The sequence below is a fragment of the Gambusia affinis genome, linkage group LG17, assembly GCF_019740435.1.
Source record: "Gambusia affinis linkage group LG17, SWU_Gaff_1.0, whole genome shotgun sequence".
Lineage (NCBI taxonomy): Eukaryota > Metazoa > Chordata > Actinopteri > Cyprinodontiformes > Poeciliidae > Gambusia > Gambusia affinis.
Window position 1 is genome coordinate 13,648,756 of NC_057884.1, and position 21,877 is coordinate 13,670,632.

A 21,877-nucleotide genomic window follows, 5' to 3' on the forward strand; every position below is an offset into this window, starting at 1 on the left:
GTATTTTGGATTATTGTCCAGTATTATTTTTTTTATATTTTAAATTTAGCATTGATTTATGTTTTTTTTGTTGTTCTTATTTTACATTTTACTTTGGCGTGAATGCATGTTTCCTTACCTTTAACTTGCTGCTGGTTCACCTGAATTGTAGGACAATAAAGTTTCATTCTCTATTCTATTCTATTCTATTCTATTCTATTCTATTCTATTCTATTCTATTCTATTCTATTCTATTCTAAAGTGTTTTACATTTACATGGGTTATAATAAACAATATATATAATAGTATATACTAGCTAAAGATTAGCTATAAAACAGTAAATGCGACCAAATTATTTAGTTCCTCCGTGAAGAAATATTGTTAAATTAAATCCCAATAACAAAGAAAAGGGGATTAATGAAGAACATATTTCTTTTTTGTTTAAACATCGGCCAATTATGCCAGTGTATGGGTGTGTGAGAGCGTGGGTTTACGGTGCCTCTGTGGCTTTAAAGGGGTGGTGGTTCGTAGAGAGATAGCACATAGGTTTAATTTAGTCGCTGGGAACATATCTCTGAGCCCAGAGCAGAGCCTCTCTCCTCTTCCACTCGTTTCGCCTTAACAGCTTTCCAGACGTTTCCCAGAAAGCTGCGCTCATCGAGCCCGGAGTGATGGGAGGTTCGGCCATCGCCGCGCATCATCATCATCTTCTTCATCATCATCACCATTCCTTTTTTCACGCAGACAGGATCTGATCAGCATAATCACCATGTTTTCTCTTGTGACAGAGGCCGAGACGAGACAGAAACTGCTTCGCAATGTGAAGAAGGAGGTTCGTGACATTGCAAAAACAAATTATTAACATTATTATTAGGGTACTTCTTTCTTGCTCGTCTGTTTTCGTGTTTACCGGAGCTTTAAGCAATGAGTGTGTGTGTGAGTGTGCGCGTGTGTGTGTGGACGTCGCTCAGTGGGTCTGGCAACCCCACAGGCCTGTTTTTGATAAACCTGGTGGTTTCCCCCCCCCTTTGTAAATAGATGTGGATGTTGTGAACCAAATAAAATCGCCCAGCCAGTTTCCAGGTGAAGGTTGGATTGGCGTAAGATGTTGATGATGACGATGGTGGTGATGGTAATGATGACGATAATACAAGTGATGATTGTAAATTGTGCACTTAAAAGAAACCATGCACCGATTTGTCTCTTTTATTGCAAGACCTGCATTTAAACAAGAAAATAAAAGTCCATAAAAACACAAGAACCACGTCAATGCTCCAAACTTACAGCTGTGACCTTGCCATCTGCTTAATTTTAGATGTTCCAAACAGCTGCACTATTCAGGCAGCTTGTTTGTTTTTGCACAAAAAGCTGTGGAACAAGGGAGCCTACACTGCATTCAGGCTGAACGGCGACTCTTTGCCTCCCGAAGAAAAGACAAATGTGGGTTTTATCCATGCCTTAGAGAATCTGGTACCTGCAGACTTTTTTCTTTGCGTTCATGCTCGCCCTCACCTGTGACTCACTGCTTCTTAAAAAAAGCAATCTATGACTCTTGTATCTATGAGTCTGCAGCTGGGAGGGGCTGAGCTTCAATGTGTAGATTTGCACAGGTTAATTAAGACACAGAAGCAGCAGTCTTAATTTTTTGCTAATTATGCATAAATTAGAGGCAAACACAACCCTAAGCTTTACTTATTAGATGCATTAATGAACTGAACCACAGTTTTGGATCCCTTTCATGCAACAAGGTGCTTGCTGCTGAATATATAATGGCATGTAGTTTTGCAATTAGAGGTCCAATCATGACACATAAACATGTAATGCATTGTAATTTGCATTCAAGCCATATATACTTTTTATATTTCTGCTCATCTAGGAATAATCACAACTTACACTGACTTCGAAATGCAGCAATTAACTTTCATTTGGTGGTATAACTTTAAATTTTCTTTAATGGTTAAAATGCAGACACAGTCTTTGACATATTCTATTTCATAAGTACAAACTGTCTTAATTCAGTAGTTAAAAGTATTAAATACCAAATGTAAAGGGGCAAAATTGACCTTGCAAATGTTTTTATGTCATTTACCTTCCTTTTTCCACACTTTGTCCCTCTACTTTAGCACTTTATTGGAAAATGTGTCCAGTAAACCAAGAGAAAGGCAGTAATGATTGTTAAACAAAAGGAAAAAGATACATAGCTTTCCAAGTCTTTCAACCAAAAGCCTCAAATGCCTTAAAATCCCAGAGGATTTTGCTGAGATAGTGCAGTTACTTCAGTCTGGATAAAACAAAACTTATATCTTTTGCACTTTGCCCTGGGAAGCCTGCACATTTGGACAGATGGGAAATGAACCAAGGAGTGTTGTAAAATCCAGTTTTTATGGAAATTGCATTTAGGAAAACCTAAGAAAATATTTTTTTGTACTCAGACGATAATTCTTTGCTTGAGCTTTAAATGTGGTGTAAAGTAATTTTATGAGAAAATGGACAGGAAGATCAGAATTTTGTGGGGGGGGTTTCTTTCCGTTGTAACAGATTGAAATGTTTGTGGTGTTATTCGATAATGCGGGAGACGTGCATCTCACATCTGGTGGGCAGACCACCAGAAACTATATCTTGCAGAGCTGCAGAAACGTTGAATTGCTAGACTTATCATTTTGAAGGAAAACACCAAATGTTGATATAAGAGATTTAAAACTGTAATCAGAGATATTCTCAGAAGATAAGGATACTGTTTCCATTTTACCATCACTTCCTGTTGTGTTTACTGTTATGGCTGTCTCTTCTATTCATCCCAGAATCTTTGGGACAGTTTACAGTGCAATGAAGAACCGCTTCTCTCCTTTCACCTTTATTCTGTTTTTACTATCCATCACACTTAAATCTTTCAGATCATCAAATAAATCTACACGCAAAAAAAAAAGAACACAAGCAAAATACAAAAGGCAGCATGCTGATGTACAAAAGCAAGTATACCTCTGATTAGCACAACAACATAAAAACTGAAGGTTTTTTATTGGTGCTGGAGTGACGCAGTCAAAGTCTGGATATAAATCAGATCAGAATACTTTAGTGACACTTTAAGCTAAATGTTTCTACTAAATAACACTCCGGTATGACTGAATTAAAGAAGTTCTGCAAAGAAAAGTGCGCAGAACTTCCTACCTGGGATGTAAAATCATATTGTATTTACTAAAGGTATTTTGTTAACACTTTTAGATGTAACAAAAATTGTGTTTTTCTTTTCTTTAGGTGAAGCAAATAATGGAGGAAGCCGTAACAAGAAAATTTGTGCATGCAGACAGCAGCCACATTATCTCCTTCTGTGGTAAACATCTTTCTGCTGCTTACTTTTATTGCCTTGCAACCTGCAGTGAAAGCTATTCCTTTTGTCTGGCAACACTCAAGATTAACGGAATAAAAATATACAGCTTGGAAAAATAAGTAGGCAACTTTTGACTTGCATTTTAAAACCATGGACTTTAAATGACAGTCTTTTCTACAACAGTAGAGATGTGTCAAGCCCTGCCACCGCCTACAATTTTATCCACACCCTCTTAAAGGTCATGTGCAATTTGTTTAGGCAACACAAGTCTGTATGGTTTGTTTTCTATCATCATGTCTATTCATATTTACTAAGATGGGTAACTGCAGTGTAAATTAGAGCAGACTGACACCTTTCTAAGGTGTTGATGCTAACCAGAAGTGAAACATATGTGATTCACCCTTCTCATATCCTAGCAACCATGGACAACCCAGATTTCAGTGTATTTTCCCTCATCCAAGCTGCACTTTTCCTTCCCATGTATTTAAAAAAAACAACAACAAAAAAACACAAAGGGAATGAAAATATTTCAGACTTTCAGAAAGATAAACTTTATTGTTCATGAAAAATCAAACTGGAATATTCGTACTGATTAAAGCTGTGTGTATGATTGTGTGTTTATAGCTGTTGTAGAGGCATGCGTGCTGCATGGACTGAAGCGTCGAATTGCAGGCCTGCTGTGCAGTAATAAGGTCGCTGCACTCTTTATGAAGGTGGGAAAGAGCTTTTCTCCTGCTGAGGAGCTCTGTCGCAAGGTCCAGGAGCTGGAGCAGATTATTGAAAACAGGTGAAATGACTTTGACTACCTTTGTGTCTTTTTAGCCGTTTGTATTCTTTTAGTTAGGTTTCATACAACCTTATCATGAACTGAAAAGTGACGTCAATATGCTGTTTTCATTATTTGATTTTGAGCATTTATTCTATTTATACAACAATTTTGTGTATGTTTCATCATGTAGACATTGGACTAAAAAAACATAAGACGGAGTTGTTTAAATCATTGAAACTGAGGTACTTGATGAAGTGGGGGAGAGCTAACTGTAATCATTGTGAACTCATTATTTTCCAGATTAAACATGGTGGTGGCAGCATCATGTTGTCAGAATGGATTTCTTCAGTAGGAACGGATGGTTGGAGCTAAATATATAAAATACATGAAAATGCTTTAAGAAAAGCTGTTAGACGCTGCAGAAGACTTGAGAATGGTGTGGAGCTTCAACAATTAGCCACACACTTCACAAATCTGGGCTTTGAAAACTTGAAAATTGCACAGCAAAACTTTAAATTTTCACACCACACTTTTCAGATTTTTATTTGTAAGAGTCTCACAGAGTCGTTTCTTCACACTTCCTTACAACACATTACTTTGTGATGGCCAATCAATTCATTAAAACACATTGAAATATGAGGTTAGAGCATAACAACATCTGAAAAAGTTCAAGGAATGAAAATACAGATGCAAGAAAAACTTTTTTGGGAAGATATTCATGTCTATGGTGTACATATACTTGTAAAGATAACTATTTTTGTGGTTATATTGGTTATATTACATAGATTTTATCATTGTGTTTCTTTTTCTGCTCTTTAGCAAGCAGAACATTTCGTCTCTTAGTAATGACCGCAGTCGGCAGTCAAAGTTACCCAACCTCCCCCCTCAAGCTCTGAAACACTTGTGGATTAGAACAGCTTTGATGGAGAAGCTCCTGGACAAGATTGTTCTGTACTTGGTGGAAAACAGCAGGTATTACATGTTAAATACTGCATTTGCAGTTGAGAGTATTGCTCTTTGTATACCAATATTTGCTTAGGGTTCTTTTTCTTAACAAAGGAACTACAAATTGTTTTGTTTCTGTTTTATATGTATCCAAACTTACTATTTGTTGTTTTATTCAAGATTTCACTTGATTTTCAACATAGTGTTCCTCAGCATATGCTTTTTTTAAAAATTATGTGTCTACATTATCTATTGTAAAAGCCTTTTTTACCAAAACTGAAAAACATTCTGCATGTGCAAATTTGTTTTCCCATTTTGCCTTAGTGCATTTTATGACAAAGAAGCCATGCTGATGGATCCTGTGGATGGACCAATTCTTGCATCTCTACTGGGTACTTTCCTTTATTGTGCCAGTTTTTAGCTTAGCAAATAAATATTAAGAAATATTTAAAACAACTAACTTAATTTTTCTAGTTGGGCCTTGTGCACTGGAGTACACCAAAGTTAAGACGGCGGACCATTTCTGGACAGACCCATCTGCTGACGAGCTCGTACAGCGGCATCGAATCCACAGCGGCCACTGTCGGCAGGATTCTCCCTCCAGAAGGCCCGCCTTGGTATGAAGTCCAGAGAGCTTATTGTTCCCATTAACTTCATTACTTTTTCCATAGGTTTACGTTTTATGATTTCTTCTTGAACTACCAGATCCAGAAGAGACAGTCTAGTGGTAGCATGGATGATCGACCTCTCACATGGGTGAGAGAGTACGTGGAGTCCCTCCACCAAAACTCCCGAGCCACTCTTCTGTTTGGGAAGAACAACGTTCTGGTGCAGCCGGTGAGTGTCTTCAATTAGTGCCACAGCACCTACATAGCTGGGTAATCACACTCCAATGAGAAATGTTGCTTATGCTTGCAGAGAGACGGCATGGAGGCCATTCCAGGATACCTTTCTCTTCATCAAACTGCAGATCTCATGACACTGAAGTGGACTCCCAATCAGTTGATGAATGGCAATGTTGGGGAGCTTGATTCTGAAAAGAGGTTAGAACAGTATGGTATTACAAAAAAAAAGGTTGTTGTTTTTTTTATAATACTGTTGACTGGTTTCCCCTTTGTATTTCAGTGTTTTCTGGGATTATGCGATGACAATTCGTTTGGAGGAGATCGTGTACCTTCACTGTCATCAACAAAGTATGCTAATTCCCCTTTAGTTTTTAACCCCCATCCCCTCCAAATTTCAGCTATTTATCTGTATGTTGGTGATTTCCTCAGTAAACAGAGGTGGTACTGTAGTTTTGGTGAGTCAAGATGGAATCCAAAGACCTCCACTACATTTTCCCAAAGGGGGTCATCTGCTCCAGTTTCTCACTTGTCTAGAGACTGGCCTGCTACCTCACGGACAGCTGGACCCTCCTCTCTGGAATCAGAGAGGAAAGGTTAGCACAATATAACCTAACCAACTTTTTAATGTATTTTTCTCTAAAGAACCCAGATATTCTTAGGAAACTTAGTTCAGATCAGTTTATTTACTTATCAACAGTTCACATAAAATGTGAATACCACTTAAAGCACTTTACAAGGCAAACAGGTCCAAGTTATGTTCATTTCAGATTGACATTCAGTTAGATTGATTTAAGCTGTCCCAGTACAATCCAACCATATTGGTCATACAGTCCAGGCAAATGGCATCTAGTTGTTAACTTTGCAGTTATGTGTGCATGTGGTGACAGTAGAAACAAATGTATCAATTTTAACAGGAGAAAAGAGAATAATGGGCATAGTTAACAGTAGCAACAACTCAATCAATACCTCCACCAACAAATGTCAGAAGGGCTGAGACAAGTTGACTTTCTGTGGGAGAGAAAACAGAGAAACTTCACTCAGGATTATACTAAATTAACAACACTGTAACTGCTAACATCTGAGTCTGAGGTACTTCCTGTGAAACCGAAAACGAAACAGAGCAGCAAATGTTCACTATTTCAGTGGCTCTTTAAAGTATTTAGACAAGAAACAAACAGCTAATCACAGAAACACTCATCTAGCAGTACTTTCTTTAGGAAAGTAAGGCGAAGAGATTACACAGAGTTATTAGAACCGACCCAGACCTAAGCAAAAGCAAAGCAACAACAACAAAAAATAAACAAAGTTCATAAAAGCAAATAGCTCTACTTTTGGTGAAGAAAGAGACACAGCTAAATATACCAATCTAGATTTTGAAGGTTCAACTTTTTTTTCGAGTATGGCTTTCTTTATCCTGTCCATGAAAACATAATATGTGGCTTAGAAGTTTTCCAGACTTCAGATACCTACACCTAATGAGTGGAAGATCTTTACTTTAAGAATCAGGACATGAGTCTACAAAATCATCTGATCTTTGGTATGGCATAATAGAAATAACAACAAAAATAGCAAAAAACTGCAACCAAAAGTGCCTGAAAATGTAATTAAGAATTGATTCCTTGGTAATGTGTTAATTCCTTGAGTTTAAGATGTCTGAGTGAATCCTGAGCAGACATTTGCAGAGGTTGACTTACTGGACTGACAGCCAGAAGAATAAAACTGTCAACATTCACAGAGAAACTTCATTGGACTTCTAAAAAACCTGGACAAATGTTGAAACAAAAGTCGGGTTCAACTAAATCAATTATAAAGACATCAGGGAACTATACATGTTCCATGTATATTTTCAAATGAGTTAGGTTTTTACTCTGTCTTTTCTACAGGGAAAGGTTTTCCCCAAACTGCGTAGGAGAAGTCCCCACAGCTCGTGTGATTCTGTATCAGATAAAGAAGAGGATGAAGCCACTGATTATGTGTTTCGGATCCTCTTCCCAGGCAATCAGATGGAGTTCAGTAAGTGTCTTAAATCTTCTTAATCTGCCTCCTAGTGGTGATCCAATAACACATCATTAGAGATTTCAGCTGAGATTACTTGGCTCTTTTAATTTGATCTCAGTTTAGCTAAACGATTTTCCCCAGGCATACATAGGTATATCTAATTAAGTTCATTCTAATTTGAAAATGCTACAGTTATCTATTGTCTGTATTAATTCCCCATTATAGTCCTCTTTTCAGCATGGTGCCTTTGCATGGATAAAAAGTTATTTATCTGCCTCATCTCCATCTTTCTGCTCTGCTGCAATTTGTTTCCCTTTTCTTTTTTTCAAAACTTCTCTAAGTAGTTTGAAGACATTAACTTTATGTCCAAATTCTGTTTGCATTTTCCCTTCTGTGTGCTTGTTTTTGATGCTGATTAACACAGAGAGGAAATGATAAATGCTCCTGTACTGTGCAGTGTCTCTTGAGATAATGGATCAGGGCGTTACTATGTGGCAACCAACGCCTAGAAAATCCTCCTGCTCCTCCTGCTCACAGAACGGCTCCTCTGACGGCTCTTTACCTAATGGCTGCAATCATGAAAGGTAAATGTGCTCAAAAGATTGACTTCAATTAATATTCAAATTGTTCCACTTGACTACATTTTCAATTTTGCAACCCTGCCAGGGCTCCTATAAAGCTCCTTTGCGACACAATGAAATACCAAATAATCTCTCGGGCTTTCTATGGATGTGAGTGTTAAAAACTTGCCATAATTTTAGCACTAGAATAAAACCAGTCCAGCAGATTTAAGGGAGAGCAATAATTAATATTTTTTTTGTCCCCAGGGCTCGCATACTGTCGCCATTTATCCACAGTCCGGACGCACCTTTCTGCTTTGGTGAACACCACTATAGTTGATCCAGATATACCGTGTCATGCTAGAGATGGTCTCTCTGTGGAGGTTTGGGAACGTTTTCTAAAGGACAACTCTGTAAGGTTCCCAAACACTGAACTGGAATAATGTTTATTATTTGTACTGCAAGGCAATTCATGAATAAAAAAACATTTTTAGGCTTTTGAGGAAAAGGAGATACACAGGCTTGTGTATTTTGGTGGCGTGGCATCATCACTTCGCAAAGAGGTTTGGCCCTTTCTGCTGGGTCATTATCAGTTCACCATGACTGAGAAAGCCAGACTGGAGGTATTTCATATTTCATTCAGATATGAAAAGACATATGTTCATATTAGGTTTTTTTTTATTTTCTGCTTTCACTGATTTTCTGCGGCCCAGATTGATGATCGTATGCGAGCATTGTATGAACAGACAATGAAGGAGTGGCAGGGCTGTGAGGTCATAGTCCGTCAGAGAGAGAGGGAGAAGCACGCCGAGGCCCTCGCGCGATGTTCCTCAGGAGCCAGCGTAGAACGGGGGCCCATACAGCGGGACTCCACCATCAGCACAGATGTAAGTTTGACCTATGCACATTTAATAAAATGGACGATGTAATGTAACCAGTGCTACAATAAGAGAAAAAACTTGGAAGATATTATTTATACCACAATGCAGAAATAATTTGAGTTTTAATTTTTTGTCTTGCATGTAATTCTTCCACTCTAGTCATCTCTGAGTAGCAGCTCAGACCAACAAAACGCCCACTCACACAGTGATTCCAGCAGCTGTGCTCAGGTACACTTTCTGTTGGTTTCAACTCAACTGCTAACCACCAATTAATAAGCAAATTTGGCACTATATTTTTTCATGTCTCTGAAATGTTGTAGTTAAACTTAAATCAAAATATATTTTCTGTCAACTACTTCCTTAAGTATCTAAAGTGAGATAATTGCATAAAACAATATCTGGTGTAATTGACATCAGACCATCTCACATTTGGATCTAGAGTGATTTTCTTCTCTACTACTTTCTTTTTGTCTTCAAGGTCTTTGAATCAGTTGAGGCCGAACCGATGCATGAAGGAGAAGAAATGCCACCAGCTGGCCATGTGAAGACCCCAGAAGGTCCACAGCCTTCCACCAGTGAATCCTCCACCCTTGCTGTGTCAGTTGAACAACCAGTTCCAGATAGTGGTACTGTACCTGAGTTAACAGAAGAACCTGTAGCCAAAGTATCTGAAACTGTCAATGAAGAAACTGCCCCAGCAATCACTGAATCTGCTGGACAAGATATCAAACTCCCAGATCTTCAGGAAGAAGCTCTAATCCCAAAGAATGAGGTAAATGCAAAAAGTGAAGTTACTGCAGAGACAGGAATAGATAATTCCAAAGAGACATCTGCAGCTGAGAGTAAAGAGCTCACAACTCATGAAGTTGTAAAAGAAGTAGACATGGATACAAACGTGAAGTCAGCTCCAGAAAACACTAATGTCCTGAAGCTGGAAACGGAAGTACACAACGAATATTTCCAAGCACCTCCACTTGGAGAAACTTTGACTCTTCAAGGGAACAAGAGCAAAGATCTGGAAGGGGAAAGCTCATGTCCAGAAACATTAAGAGAAAAGGATGATTCCCAAAGTGACAAAAAGCCACAGGATTCTAAAAAACCTGAAAATACAGAAACAACCATTTGTGACTTTGCTGAAACCAAAAAAGCCACAGAGATGCAACTTGAGAAACCTGGTTCAAACTCTCCAGTCAGACAAGTACTAAATGCCCTGCAGACCGCCTCAAGAGGAAGCTTTTCATTGTCATCTCACTCTCGGCAGTCCCCAGACACAGTGGATTCAGACGATTCTCCCTCTGCCTTGGAAATGGAGGACATTCCTGCAGGGATAACATGTGTGATTTCAGAAGACGTTAAGCCCAGGCCTTTGATAGGGCTTGCTGCTCCTCCCATCTCCTTGGCCCAAAGGGAAAAAATGGCCTCAGAGAGGCTTGCCCAAGATCATCATCTGGACACGGCATGCAACACCAGTCCTGAATGCACTGACCTGGGTCTTTCTGAGGAAGAGGTTGAGATAGACAATGTGCTAACTGAACCAGAATCTGCAGAGACGGGAGGTGTGACCAAATATGAAGAATCCTCGGAGGAACAGACATATTCTGTAAGCATTGCACAGTGCAAAGATATTATTTACCTCTGTTTCATGCATACACTAACAACTTTGGTGTCATTTTTTGTTTAGCAAGAAACACTTGACATGTACTTGATCAACTTACATCGCATTGACAAAGATGTCAGACGTTGCGACAGAACATACTGGTACTTTACTGCTGAGAATCTGGAAAGGTTGCGTAACATCATGTGCAGGTATACTTGTTGCACTGATAAATAAACAACTTGTTTTCTTTATTGTAACAATGCTTCTTGGTAATAAGTATCAGTAAAAGCCTGTTTATTGTTCTATTGCATTATAAAGAAATTTGTGGATTGGGCACCAGACTTGAGTTTGTAGGGTAAGGCAAAGAAAACGTTACCAAATCCTCTCCGCCAATGCCAAACATCATTTGGTGGAGGCAGTGGGATAGTACAGGGTGTCATTTGCTTCACCAGAAAAAAATAAAGTTTGTCATCACTGGAGACAATCTTAGTCAGAGAGATACTGAGATGAGATTTTTCTGCCACTGGCAATTCCATATATCCACTTTTAGAGAGTGAACTCTGTCCAAAATTCTCATGTTCATCTTTGCTGTTCAACCCTTTATGTATTTCCCAAAAAATTGTGGGACCAATAAAGAAAAGGAAACAGGCTTTCCAAAGGTATAAAATTTATTGCTAAGAAGATTGCTACAACACATGCAATTTGACTTACTCTTTGTTCTAGATATATCTATAAAGCTGTGCTTAACTCCCAAGGGCGAATCTAATGAAACATTGAAAATGTGGTTATCATTACAGTTACGTGTGGCAGCATCTGGAGACGGGATATGTGCAGGGCATGTGTGATTTATTGGCTCCTCTTCTGGTTATTCTGGATGATGGTCAGTAAAATGAAAAGTACAAACTTTGAGTTTGGAGTAGTCGTGCACATGCAGGACCCACGCTGGTTGAGTATTTTCATGCCTGTGTTGGGGAATGTTCACAGAGGTAATGGCATTCAGCTGCTTCACCGAACTGATGAAGAGGATGAACCAGAATTTTCCTCATGGAGGTGCCATGGATACTCACTTTGCCAACATGCGGTCACTCATACAGGTTTGTTCCCTTCCTTTCCCAATTAAGTTATTTTTGTGTGTCAAATTAATTAGATACTGATTAAATTCACTGAAACTTTCAGTTAAGTACAATAATTCCAGTGTATAAGCTTCTCCAGAGCTGGATAATAATGCAAAGTTTATAATGTCGGTTATATCAGGTTCTCAGGTTGTATCAATATATAAGGTCTGACAAACACTCATGGTGATTCTCTGGTTCTCCATGGACAGATCCTGGACTCTGAACTGTTTGAGCTGATGCAGCAGAATGGAGACTACACTCACTTCTACTTCTGTTACCGTTGGTTCCTTCTTGACTTTAAAAGAGGTGAGAAGGAAAACATTAGAATCGTCCATGTTTGATCATCCAACCTTATCAATTCATATGTTGTACAAAGTATGATTATCAGGGACTGTGTTATTCTTTTTCCAAACAGAAATGGTGTATGATGATGTGTTCTCTGTGTGGGAAACAATCTGGGCAGCCAAGCACACATCTTCTGAGCACTTTGTGCTTTTCATCTCTCTTGCCCTAGTGGAGATGTACAGAGACATCATTCTGGAAAATAACATGGACTTCACAGACATCATCAAGTTTTTCAATGGTAAGATGACGAAGGATGAATACTGAAGCCCTCGATGTCTTGGCTCGTTTCCAATCATGAACTCCAAATTTTGCAGCGTTTTTGCATTTTTTGATCATTTTCATGTTGGAGAACCCAGTTATGTCCACATTTCAACCATCTTGAAACTTAAATATTTTAAAGTATTCCCCATATTAATCCATCTACCTTTTGGATTATGAAAAGTAGATAGAACTACAGGTATAAAAACAGGCTGACAGCAATGTACTCTCAGAACAATATAGCACATTGTCTAGAAATAGTGAGAAATGGTGTTACTTTTGCAGTGTATTTAGATAACTGCTTCGAGCAAATCTTAAAACTGATGCATAAAGTAACAAATAACTTGCATGGTCTCTGTTTGAAAGCTTTTTTTTAAAATAAAGTTTTGATATAACTATGTCGACAAAAATGAAGACTAAAATGATTGACGTATTTTGCCAGCCAATCCAACTTCTGTCCTCTATTCTCAGAAATGGCGGAGCGGCATGACGTCCCGAAGGTCTTGATGAAAGCCCGAGAACTCGTCCTCCAAGTTCAGACTCTCATAGAAAACAAGTAACACTAAAGATGCTGCATCCCATGACCCCATGACTGGTGTACAACATTGTTTCAAAGATCCTGGCACATAAAGACATCAACTAAAGCATTGGGTTGGAGGTCATTAATGCTGCTCATTATTTAAACTGTGGTTGTAAAACAACCTCTCGCCAGTTGCTCCTCTTTATATTCAGGAGACACAAGCATTGCCAGTAGATTTATTTTTGAAGTGTTATTGTTCACCCAGTGAATGTGACCTTGTAGATGTTGCTTCAGGATGTTATTTAGCCTTAAACTATGAAGTTTGTTTTCAGGGATACAGCAACCAAATTCATCATTCTCTTTAAAATATGTGATTTCACCTGACACCATGAGCATATTCTCAGAATTGAATTGTAGCTGCCATTGTTAATCATCTTTTGGAAAACATTATTGTTGATTTGATATAGTGTCATTACATAATTTGGATGAGCAAATGATTATGTCCACATTGCATGTAGACATTCTTTCTCTGCTTTCGGACCTGAGACACTTAACCTTCTGTCTTGTGCCTCCGATACGCTCAAACCTTGAAAACATGCAGACCCAAACGCGGTGCAGCCCAGCATGAATGCACATATTTTGGTTGTAGACATGGTTCAAACATTTCCACTGGTAGCTTCAGCCTTTATTCTTCTGCACTCATTCTCCGACATCCCCTAAGCATTGATTTAGAGATGATTCAGCTCGCTTGAATTTGTACTTTGACTCAGATGTCAGTTTTTATTTCTGTGCAGGCCAGTGCTTCTCAGAAATCCCCGTGTTCACCTGCAGACATTTATGGCATTCACACTTTCTATAAACTTACATAAGAGCTCTGTTTATGTTGTTGAGGATGAAAACATCAGCTGATGACGCTCATTAAATCCAACAAGTGCGACACCAACAGATTCTGCTTCAGTGCATGATCAGGCGAATTTTCAGAGGTGAAAAACACAACCGTGCCTCTGCAGCACGTTAAACTCCCGTCTTTTGCTTGTACCTTAACAGATTCATTTTTGTCCTACCATCATCGTCAAATTAGCTATCAGGATCTCTCTTCTCTTCATTTATACCACAACAATATTGTGTTCTTGTTTTCTGAATCACAAGTTTACATGCTCACCACTCAGGCTTTATGTATGAAGAGTAATCTTGATTTTTTATGACTTTATACCCAAAGTATTATACCATGACTCATCATGTTGTTTATTCTAAAACTTAGTTTGATCTTAGTGAAAACATTCAATGATATTTTGAGTTGCTACTGATTGATAATTCTCTTACACATACTAGAAAAAGCACAGAAAAAAGTTTTCTTAAACATTTTGTCTCATGTCAGCTTTCAGAGATGAAAAACTATTACATTTAAAAGAAGTGCATGTCCTTGAGTGCGTTATTCCTGGAGATTTTGATCCCAACATATGGACACCTTTTTGAGGGGGAGGATAACCTTAATAACTTGAAAATATCTAAAGATAAGCATAACATCTTGAAAACGATCAGTTTTGTCAGATAAAAATGCTGTTTGTGCTACATCACAATTGCAAAATATCCGATACACATTTGTGTTGGTTCATTGATGTGGCTTAACTTCCAGTGTTTTGGTATCACCGCTAACGTGTCCCCATAAGAACTAAAAACCGCCTGAATATCGCTTCTTGTGTGTTGCTGTTTGTGATCAGAAGATATAAAATGTGTTGAAGCAGATTTATTGTACTTAGCTGGTACATATTTAATAAATGCAATACAATGTCTGTATATCAGTTAAGTCTAAATAATGATGAAAACCTAAAGCATATTCATGGAAATATATTTATTTTTTTCTGTCTTCTGAAATGGTCCCAAGTAAAATTAATTTATTGTGTATTAAAAATATTCTATTTTGCATCTGTGTCTGGTGTGCATTTTATGGGGGGGAGGGGGCAACCTGCCATTTAAATGAAAAATAATATATATGAAGGTGTATTAAACTTTCTCCACCTATAGCGTGAGACATAACTAACTTAGTTGAAATAAAATATCAGTTAAGAGTTCATAAACACAAACATCAATTAAAGTACAAGGCTTAAATATCTTTCTGAGATTTACCCATTTGCATCATTTCAGTTAAAAGCATTATTTTTCCAGAGAAATGACAGTGGCTGCAAAGGATCCCACTGAGCAACTGTATCTGGAATATAAACGTTTTTTACAGCAATGTATGCATATCATGGCAGAACAAAAAGTGTGCAACCTAACAGATTTGTTTTTTAAACTGTCGAGGACAAATATAGTATTATATGTGCAAAAGATTTTTAATTTATTTATCACAGTCTCACTTTTTTGTTTCAAAAACTGGCAAGACGACAATGTGTGCAGACTTGTAAGAGTCACTGTTCTGGATTTGTTTTAATTAATTTATACACCTAAATGCAACTGACCAAATAACTGCAGATAGAAACCAAATAAAATTACAAATCCTATCCTGGAAAAATTATTATTTTATTCAATTCCATACTTCCCTGAATGGTTATAAACAAAGTTGTTTTTAAATATAAATGTTTTATGGAATTGATTTGCCTTTTCAAAAATGAAACTGTCCCAATAAGAGTTTGTATTGTTTTGGTAAAGAACAACAAATTATGCTCAACCCACAGGTCACTTTAATCCATTGTTCACACATTAAAAGAAAAAAAACAGTCTCCCAGGCAACAGCTAAAAGGCTCACAAATGATTAACATCGTTGAGAGAAAAAAATACAAAACTCCTAAAAAAAAAGAAAATCTAAAGTGGGAAAATAAATTTGATCAATTCAACAACACGAAATCAAGTCTGAATAGGTTTTTGTGAACAGCCAAGAAATTAAGTACCAAAGTAGACAAAAGAATGTCAACTTAAAAATTGCCAACCCTATTTTGAAATAACTAAAACTAAAAACAGGAAAAAAAAAATCTTAAAGGCTGCAGAAAGAGTAGGCTGTCGTGGGTTTTCTGGCCATGGAATGCATTTATACCAAAATAGGGACGAGGATGTCTGAAGTAAAACAGACAAAATGGTAAAAAATGCAGAAGTTTGAAATATTTCCTCCAGACATTGCGTAAGTACTGACGCCTCTATCTGTAATGACGTGGAGGTGGGCTATGGTGAGGTGGGAGGTGCCTCCTCGGAGGCGGACTATGCCTTAACATGGGATGGCGTGGAGGTGACGGGTAGCGAGGGGGAGATCCTCTGTTAAAATATGGAGGAGAATAGCGGCCTCGGGATCTGGAACGAGAACGTGAACGACCCCAGTTGGCACCGCCTCTCTCCTCGTAAACTCGGATATACGAGGTCTCACCCTGCAAAAAATGTTCAATAAATTACAAATATGAACAACAGCCTCTGTTTTCACCATCATTGATGCCACATACCTGATGCGAACGAAACTCTGTCCGGTCAAGTCGGCGTAGCGCGTACTCCATATCCTCCCTACGGAGAAACTCCACTACGCCCTCGCCGTCTCTCTGTACATCTGCGAAACAAACATCTCCTGCTTCTCGCATGTGATCCTTCAGATCCTGCCAGCTTCCAGTAGATGGTAACCCTTTGGAGCGGAGGGCAAATATGATGAAAAACATTTAAGAAATAAAAGACAACAGAAATAAATTAGGTTTGGTTGACCAAAGTGTAAAGTTTTAAGGAACGTAGTTAAAAATGAAGCCTGAATGACATTTTAAAAGTCACATTCATGAAGTTCTTTATGAAACAAATGTAAACTTTGATTAACTCACTTGAAATATTAGCTTACATACTGATTCAGGAGTTGAATTGGAGCTTCTTAAATCATTTACAGTTTCACCTTGGAGAAGTTTCTTATTGATAAGTGTAATGCCAACTCCTGAGCTGCAGTTGCTTATAATGCAGACTGACTTCAAATGTGCCAAGACCATTTTAAAATGCAACTACCAGCTTTTCCATTGAGTCCCTATCAGACCAGATGTAAAATTTGGTCGTTAGCATAATCAAGAACCCTGGAGCTAAAGTTTTCGGTAGCTATATGTGACTATCTTAGACGGCCTATAGTTACATTGCTGTCACATTCACAATATTAAAGAAGTACAAATCATATGAAATCTCTGCATTTCTGGACAAATACCAGAAGCAACCTAGTTTGCACTGAAAAAGTGACCTTGCTCACATCTACTCATACAACCACCACAATAAATATATCTTACAGGGATTTTGTGTGATTGATCGACACAAATAGTGTTGATCTTTTACTATTGGATTGTTGATGCTTAGCCATGGCAAGTAATTATAATTTTTTCTCACTGGGAGCAGTTGATTAGCATCCCAAAAGTTTGTACGATGACCCATCCCTAGTGGCCAAAGCAAAGGAGATGAATTAGCAATACTACCCAAGTGATGGTGTCTAAGACCTGTGGAATATAATTTCTACTGTCAAAAATTTAGTGTTTAGCCCATCACAATAGTCCTGAAATTGTCTAAGTAAAGTATTTTTGAGTTAAAAGATGGTGAAAAATATAAAGTACAAAGCTTTCAGATTTGTACTTGAAAGCTGTTTAAGAAGCATGTATTTTCCCCGTTCACAACTGTGTGTTAGTGTCCTATCCAAAATTCTAGTAAAATACATGGAAGTCTGTGGTTGTAACATGACTGAATATCCAATATTGCACGGCACTGTGTGTTAACATTTTGCGAGTGTGGAAAAACAACAGATAAAAGATACACAATGATAAAATTACACCTACCAGTCACTACAGCAGGAGTTTAGGATTATTCAGGCAACATGATCAGTTTTTGTTTAGTCTCAGTTTTCATGATCTGAGAAGCAGACTTCATCTCATCCATTCAGTCCCCTTGACTTCCAGTCCAAGAGAAAACATATCTGCCTATGACTCACGACATCCTTTACTATTTCCCTTGTCCTCCAGTCCGCCATAAGAGAGAGACAGTATTACTTGTCAACAACTTTTGAGATCCATTTTCCTCTAGTCCGCCATGAGAGAGAGATTTCATTATGCGTCTACAACTTTTGGTATCCTTTTTCCTCTAGTTTGCCATGAGAGAGAAAAATGTCTGTCTATAACACTTGGGATCCATCTAGTATGCCCTTGTCCTCCAGTCCACGGCAAGAGAGAGAGTGAAATATTTGTCAAACCTTTGGCATCCATCTACAGAACCCTTGTCCTCCAGTCCTCCAAGAGGGAGAAAAATCTGTCTACAACTTTTGGCATCCATCTACAAGGCCCTTGTCCTCCTCTCCACAATGATAGAGAGAAATATTTGTCTATAATCCTTGGATCCATCTACTAGGCCCTTGTCCTCCAGTCCGCCATAAAAGAGAGAAATATTTGTCTATAAATTTTGGGGTCCATTTATGAGGCCCTGTTTCTCCAGTCCACCTTGAGAGAGAGTGAAATTTTTGTCTACAATATTTGGGATCCATCTACCAGGCCCTTGTCTTCCTGTCCACCATGAGAGAGAGAAGTATCTGTTTACATTTGTGGTGTCCATGTACGAAACTTTTGTCCTCCTCTCCAAAATGACAGAGAAATATTTGTCTACAACCTTTGGGGTCCATTTACTGGGCCCTTGTCCTCCTGTCCGCCATGAGAGAGAAGAAATTATATCTGACTATGACTCCTATATTCCTAACAGTCCCTTTAATTTGTCGTCGCAGCATAACAGAGATTAATATCATTGGGCCACGACTCGCAGCATCCACCTACCAGTCACTATGACCCGAAATTCGGATCTTCGAGTTGGGGGTCCAAACCTTCCTCTCTGTCCTCCTCCTCCAAAACCTCCCATTGGACCAGTTTTGGCAGCAGAGGATCGAGGATACTCTACACGTAGCTTGGAGTTCCCATATGCATATCCATTCCTTCCAAAGACAGCATCCTCAGCATCCCTAAGAGAAGAGAGCAAATAACTCCTTACCAAAATACACCCAGTGGGCAAAGGTTGGATTTGGTGCCTCCATCCATTTCCTGCTGGCGATTGATTATTGGAGTAGAGTTGTACCACAAAATCAAAGTTGTCCAACAAGGAGATTCTGATTCGACTTGCCAGAGACCATCCCGAAAACTCACCGTGGATCCTCGAACCGGATGAAGGCAAAAGGAACAGTTCCTCTGTTATTCTTCAATTCTATTTCTCGGATTTTTCCATATTTGAAGAAGAGATCCTCTATGTCTCTCTCCTGGACGTCCATGGGGAGATTTCCAACATAGATCCGGCCGTCAGACATGTTGAATGACTGGATAGCACTGCTGACACAGAATAGGGGCAACTGCAGACTGTAAGTGCACCTCTTGCTTCAGAAACAGCTGTGGAAACGGTCCTCTTCCAAATCCATACACTTAGTCCATTGGAGGCCAATTCCTTAATTTAGACAAAGATCTGTAAATCTGTAATCTGAAAACCGGAGATGAAGTCACAACAGTAGTAAATGACGAGGTCAAGAAAAAAAAAGTCTCAGAACTCTGGATGCAAGCCTGAAACTTTAAAAGAGGGTAGAAAATGTTTAATAAGAAACAGCTTTTTTAGGCAGATGAAATTATTGCATAGTGTTAGCATTCATATAAAAATTAATAAAATCCTTAAATGTTGTGAGCAGAAAGTGATAAAAACTCTAAAGTGCTTCAAAGAAGTGGAGAAAGGAGCAGAGTAACTATCATAATGCTACATCATTTCTAAGAACCTACATACGTCTAAATGCTGTTCCTTGGATATTTCTAATCCCTAATTAGAAATTCTACGTACTATTAAAAAATTTATGAATTAGACATTGGTTTTTAAACAGTCAAATAAATTGTTTCTTCCATTTTCCCCCTTCACTAAAAAGTTTTACAATTTTGGTCATTTTGTATCAAACTCTCTTTTGGTAGAAAAGGGAGACTGACTCTTACTGGAGCTTCCATGCTAAAAACCACAGGAATGTTTCGTACAACCAGTAATTTACACCATGTTCTATTATAGGAAGAGACTTTACTGTAGCAAAATGTAGTTACTAGTAGTTTATCAAGGGCAAGATGCTCAGAGCAGGGATGATAAAAATAATGATTTATCGCAAAAAATTGAAAACTGCTAAATTTCACTCAAGATGATTAGCTGGTTTTGTTAAATAAATAAGCCACCCTTAATGTTTTTCAATATTTCAAAAATCATGAGTTTGCATATGCACACACCCGCATAATAAGCCTGTGCATCAAAACATTCATATGTTTTGATGTTTCCATCAAAAACATTAATATATATGTCAATTAGACTAGTTAGCAAATATGTTGCAATTCAAAAAATACACCAACTTTTTTTTTTAATTTGACACAAACTACTATCTGCTGGTGTTATTAATTGTGAAAATAAATTTCTAAAACAAATTAACCAAACCTTTTAGCTGAGTAAAAGACTTAATTAAAGTGCAATTGTTTTTATTGCAATCACTATTACAGCAGAATAACTGCCAGCGTTTGCTCAACATCTCAAGTCACTTTGTAAAAAATATTTTACATTTAACTGAGCAATTTTTGTGTGATCTTTAGACACCACTATTTTACAGATTTTAATTTAAATCGAAGGAAATAAATCATCCAACAAATGGAAATTTACAAACACAAATTTGTTATAGTTCAATAGAAAACACACAAAAAAATGCACCGTGAAATCTTCAGAATACATCAAAAATAAAAATAGCTGATATGATAAATAACCAAAGATTTTTTTTCCACTGGCACACCTATTCAAGTTCCAGTGCTTTTCTAAAAGGCAGATTTTCTTTTATACTATTCAGAACGAGGACATTTCCAAGGCCTTCTTGAGAAATCATTTATGACGAACCGACCAGACCTGTTTTTCCAACTAAATGAAGAGTGACACGTAGCACTAACTGAAAGTTTTACAACCTCGACGTGGAATATCAGATTTATTTATGTTTTCAGCATGTACCTACACCATAAAACTGTAACACCAAATAAATGTGGAGGCTAAAGCTAATAAACACGACACAGACGCGTTGCTGCTACAACTAAAAAGATAGAGCAGGCATTAAGATGTTTCTTTTTTTCTGTAGTCCACATACTTGGTTTATTGACCGTATAACCTCATTCATTAAGCAGGATTTCTGTTTTGTATCGACTTGAACCTGAATATGTTCGTTGGATACGCAAGTAACATTTCTTTGTTGATCAGCTAACCTGGCTAAGAATCTGCCACTGCGGCTAAATTGCACCAATATTTCTATCAATCCATAACAGCAGTATTACTTAGTACACCGTGTAGGTTGTAATAAAAACTAATTACAATTAAAACAGTACAATTACCTTTCAAAGACGTTTATAACACCTAAGTGTTTTTGTTAGAACGCTACTACTCAAGACACACACCTTTTTCCGTGTTAGCAATGTTAGCTTCTTCTTCTTCTTGAGTTTGCGACAAGTATGAATTCTTAGTTGTGCATTACCGCCCCCAGAGGCAAAGGTGCCTCTACGTATTTCTTTGCTTCCTACGGAAAGGAAATGACAAAATTTGATATCTATTTTTGGTTTTTTATTTTTTGTTCACCAACCATGGGTTTATTTGAAATCTCAGAAATGACTCCTACTGATATTCTATTGACTAAATTATTAAATTAATTATTTTTAAAATCTGTTTTATATCTCATGTACTTTTATTTTGTAAAGCGGGTAGAATAACTTTAAGTTACATTTACTTGAGT

At 37.8% G+C, this 21,877-nt stretch overlaps 2 protein-coding genes across 9 annotated transcripts; one reads left to right on the forward strand and one right to left on the reverse strand.

Moving 5' to 3' along the window:
* Positions 1-518: 518 nt before the first annotated feature.
* Positions 519-16,116, forward strand: sgsm1b (small G protein signaling modulator 1b). 2 transcript variants are annotated; one of them, XM_044144594.1, is made up of 25 exons: positions 519-657; positions 768-811; positions 3,235-3,310; positions 3,932-4,094; positions 4,896-5,048; positions 5,346-5,413; positions 5,496-5,638; positions 5,727-5,858; positions 5,940-6,064; positions 6,147-6,214; positions 6,296-6,459; positions 7,750-7,879; positions 8,322-8,448; positions 8,531-8,595; positions 8,692-8,837; positions 8,919-9,047; positions 9,138-9,311; positions 9,465-9,533; positions 9,784-10,905; positions 10,987-11,111; positions 11,700-11,782; positions 11,887-11,996; positions 12,227-12,323; positions 12,433-12,600; positions 13,092-16,116. In XM_044144594.1, the coding sequence occupies exons 1-25, from the start codon at positions 651-653 to the stop codon at positions 13,178-13,180; spliced, it is 3,777 nt and encodes a 1,258-aa protein (XP_044000529.1). In that variant the 5' UTR covers positions 519-650; the 3' UTR covers positions 13,181-16,116. The 2 variants fall into 2 exon arrangements, with proteins under 2 accessions (XP_044000529.1, XP_044000527.1); XM_044144592.1 differs by having other exon boundaries at positions 551-811.
* On the reverse strand, positions 15,805-21,624 carry srsf9 (serine and arginine rich splicing factor 9). 7 transcript variants are annotated; one of them, XM_044144597.1, is made up of 5 exons: positions 21,546-21,624; positions 19,254-19,545; positions 18,891-19,072; positions 16,569-16,741; positions 15,805-16,496 (listed from the first exon to the last, which is right to left on the reverse strand). In XM_044144597.1, exons 2-5 carry the CDS (start codon positions 19,409-19,411, stop codon positions 16,272-16,274), a joined length of 738 nt encoding a protein of 245 aa, XP_044000532.1. In that variant the 5' UTR covers positions 19,412-19,545; positions 21,546-21,624; the 3' UTR covers positions 15,805-16,271. The 7 variants fall into 7 exon arrangements, with proteins under 7 accessions (XP_044000532.1, XP_044000531.1, XP_044000536.1 ...); XM_044144596.1 differs by having other exon boundaries at positions 19,254-19,578; XM_044144601.1 differs by having other exon boundaries at positions 19,254-19,430; positions 21,546-21,603.
* Positions 21,625-21,877: the final 253 nt, after the last annotated feature.